The 3259-nt window shown below is 69.6% G+C and overlaps 1 protein-coding gene across 1 annotated transcript; it reads left to right on the forward strand.

Moving 5' to 3' along the window:
* Positions 1 to 39: 39 nt before the first annotated feature.
* On the forward strand, positions 40 to 2610 carry CHLNCDRAFT_59471 (expressed protein; the record flags this gene model as incomplete). The annotated part of the gene is made up of 6 exons (XM_005842701.1): positions 40 to 152; positions 295 to 451; positions 834 to 1020; positions 1318 to 1391; positions 1657 to 1873; positions 2064 to 2610. The coding sequence occupies 6 exons, from the start codon at positions 40 to 42 to the stop codon at positions 2333 to 2335; spliced, it is 1020 nt and encodes a 339-aa protein (XP_005842759.1). The 3' UTR covers positions 2336 to 2610.
* Between the last annotated feature and the right edge of the window lie 649 nt (positions 2611 to 3259).

Below are 3259 nucleotides of genomic sequence, written 5' to 3' on the forward strand. Positions count from 1 at the left end.
CGCATCTATGAGTTTGGCAACGCCGGCGGCCTCATCGCCATGGCCCCGCACAAGCTGGAGGGCCCCACCGACGCGCTCTTCCTGTCGCCCGACCAGGGCGGCTGCTGGCACAAGGTGGCGCTTCCAGAGGCGATGAGCGTGGAGAACATCAGGTGCGGCGCGACGGCGGGCACGGTGCGGCCGCGGGGTGCCTCCCCGTCTCCTTTCCCGCCGCAACCCTGCCCTCCCTGCCACCCTGCCACCCTTCACTCCACCCCTCAACCCTACACCCTCTGCTGCCCTGCACCGCCGCAGGGTGGACCCCAAGGGAGGCGGCCACGTGTTCCTGGTGCACGGCCAGGCGTGCATGCGCAGCCAGACGCGCCCGCAGTGCGGGTTCACCGGCGGCGGCACCCCCCCCGCCAAGATGTTCATGATTGACGTCAAAGACCTGCTGCAGGGAGACTGGCGGGTGCGCGGGGCGGCTGCTGCTGTGGGTGCCTGGAGCTGTGGGCGGTTGGGGGCCTGCAGGGCGCGCGGGAGGGCGCCTGGTGCTGTGCGTGCAGCGGGGAGCGGGAGGCGCAGGCGCAGGCTCTGTCGCCATGTGCATGCAATGGGGAGGGTGCATGCGGCAGGGGCAGGCGTGCTGAGGCACGCGGGCCGCGCTGCGCCTGCGCCCGCGCCTGGCCGGCTGCCCGGCGGCCTGGAGGGGGCTGGGGTTTGTGGGCGCGGGGCCCACACCCGCTCCGGCCCCCCTCACCTGCCCTGCGCTGCCCCCCGCGCTCCTCGCCTCCCGCTGCCCCCGCCTGGCAGCCAGCCAGCCAGCCAACCTCCCAGCCCTTGCCGGACCGCAGGACTGCAACGCCGACGCCGGATCTGCCGACTATGAGCAGTGGCTGGTGCCCAAGGCGGATACCTGCCTGCTGGGTGCTCAGTACACCATGTCCCGCCGCCGCCGCGACGCCGCCTGCTTCAACACCCCCTCCTACACCCTCAACATCACGCGCCGCGCGCCGTGCAACTGCACGCTGGCAGACACAGGTGCGGGCTGGGATGCCTGGGCGTCGGCGCAGGGGTTGTGTGGGGTGGCAGGGCCGGTCTGTGGCGGCTGTGTCGGTGGCTGTTGATGTGCGATGCGTGGCTGCCACATGCAGCGCCAGCTGCAGTGGGCTGGAGTGCGGGCCAGGTGCTGGCGCCGCGCCCCGCTGCGCCTCCCCTGCTCCCCTGCATGTGATCCCTGCCTCGTGCACCGCTCCATGTTCCGCTCCTTGTATACCGCTCATTGCACCGCTCCTTGCACCGCTCATGTACCGCTCATATACCGCTCGTGTACCGCAGAGTGCGAGTACGGCTTCCAGCGCAATGGCACCCTCTGCTCCAAGATGCCAGACCTGGGCGAGGGGGCGTGCGTGGTGAGGGCCCCGGCGGGCGGCGGGCATGCCCTGCCCCGCCCAGCGCCTGCCCTGCCCCGCCGCCTTGAGCGCCGCCTGTCGCTCACCCATGCCCCTCTCCTGCACAACCCCCCTGCCTCCCCACCTTCCATGGACGTCCCTCTTCTCATCCCTCAACAAACACACAAACAGAAAGCCACCACCCACCTTCTGGTCCGCGGCAGGATGCCTGTCACTAACCACCACACCCCTCCCCTGCCTCCCTCCCTTCCCCTGCCGCCTCCAGTCCATGCGCAACAGCGGCTACGCCATGTCAGCAACCAACCGCCGCCTGGTGCACGGCGACCAGTGCGGCGAGGTGGCGGCCGTCATCCCTGACACAGACGGCAAGGGACACCCGGTGCACGGCGGCGGCGGAGGCGGCGGCGGCGGCGCCGGCGGGGGCGAGGGCGGCGGCGGCAGCAGCGGCGTCAAGAAGTTCTTCCTGTTTGTGCTGGTGACGGGTGCGTATGGAGGCGGCGGCGGTGGTGGTGGTGATTTGCCTGCCGCCTGCTGCTGCTGCTGCTGCTGCGTGTGTGCGAGGCCGGCACGACGGGCAAGCATCCCTCCATGCATGCCCGCCAGATGCGGCGTGGCTGAGGCCCTCAACACACTCACGCCCTCTCTGTGCCCCCCCTCCCACCCCCCCGGCAGGCATCCTGGTGACGGTGGCGGGCGTGGTGTGGGCGCACTGCCTGCCCGAGGGCCTGCGCGAGAGCCTGGGCGACCGGCTGGCGCCGGTGCTGGGCGCGGTCGCCGTCGTGCTGGAGCTGCTGCTGGATAAGGTCATCGCCGCCTGGGACTGGGCCCGCGCCCGCTTCTCGGGCGCCTCCCAGCGCAGCGCCGCAGAGGCCGCTTACTTTGAGCCGCTGGCAGAGGTGGACCCGGAAGACCACCGCAGCCCGCCGCTCTTCCCGGGACGATGAGGCGGGGCGCGGCGAGGCCGCAGCCGCGGCGGGCGCGCTCGGCGTCCTCGGCGCCCTCGGCACAGCTCCGCCGCAGCAAGCCTCGGCGCCTGCTAGGGCTTGGCGCCAGGCGGGCCCGGCGAGCTCGGGTGCATGGCGTGGCCTGCTCCCCTGCGGGCCCTCTCCCGCCCCCTGTACCCTCTGTGTATCAGTTTCCGCGACATCTGTTTCTTGCATGTATGTACTCAGCTGAACTCTGGTGTGTTGCTCCGCTGCGTGTGCAACAGAGAGGAACCCTTCTGAATGAAAGGGCGGGCGTGGGGTGGGATGGCAGGTAGGCCTCCCGGTAAGGATGTGCCCCATGATGGGCATGATGGCCCCCCACCTGGAGGGTCATTGGGGACATCATCCTCAATCATGCATCATTCTCCCTCCCGTTTGTTCTGTTGGCATCCCAGCAACCGTAATATGCTTTCTAGGACATGAGCCACCACTTTAGGGTGAAGGTGGTTAGCAAGACCACGGCCCCCAGGCCTCTAGACGGGCCACAGCCAAAAAGATCCCGTGCAAGTAGACCAGGACAACAAGCTCCCTTCAATGTGCCAGGGCAGGCCAGGCGGCGGGGTGAGAGGGATGACAACGAGGATGAGCGAGCACCCAGCGGCTTCTTAGGCTGGGGCGACCGGCAAGGACGCAAACGTGATCACTGGGAGGCTCGGCTCGGAGCGGACGTGGATGCCTTCTTGGCCTCTCTGCCGGGCCGGGCGGCGCAGCAGCGGCAGGAGCGCCAGCAGCAGCTCCAGCAGCGGCAAGCCCAGCTGGCCAGCATGGAGCCGCTTCCTTGCCACTTAGCAGCAGAAAATGGCAGCTGCTGTGAGTTGCACAAGACGGGCAGCCAGGCAGCTGTGTTTTATGGGCCGCTCGGCGTGGTGGGCAGGCTCACGT

This window comes from Chlorella variabilis (assembly GCF_000147415.1).
Source record: "Chlorella variabilis unplaced genomic scaffold CHLNCscaffold_71, whole genome shotgun sequence".
NCBI lineage: Eukaryota > Viridiplantae > Chlorophyta > Trebouxiophyceae > Chlorellales > Chlorellaceae > Chlorella > Chlorella variabilis.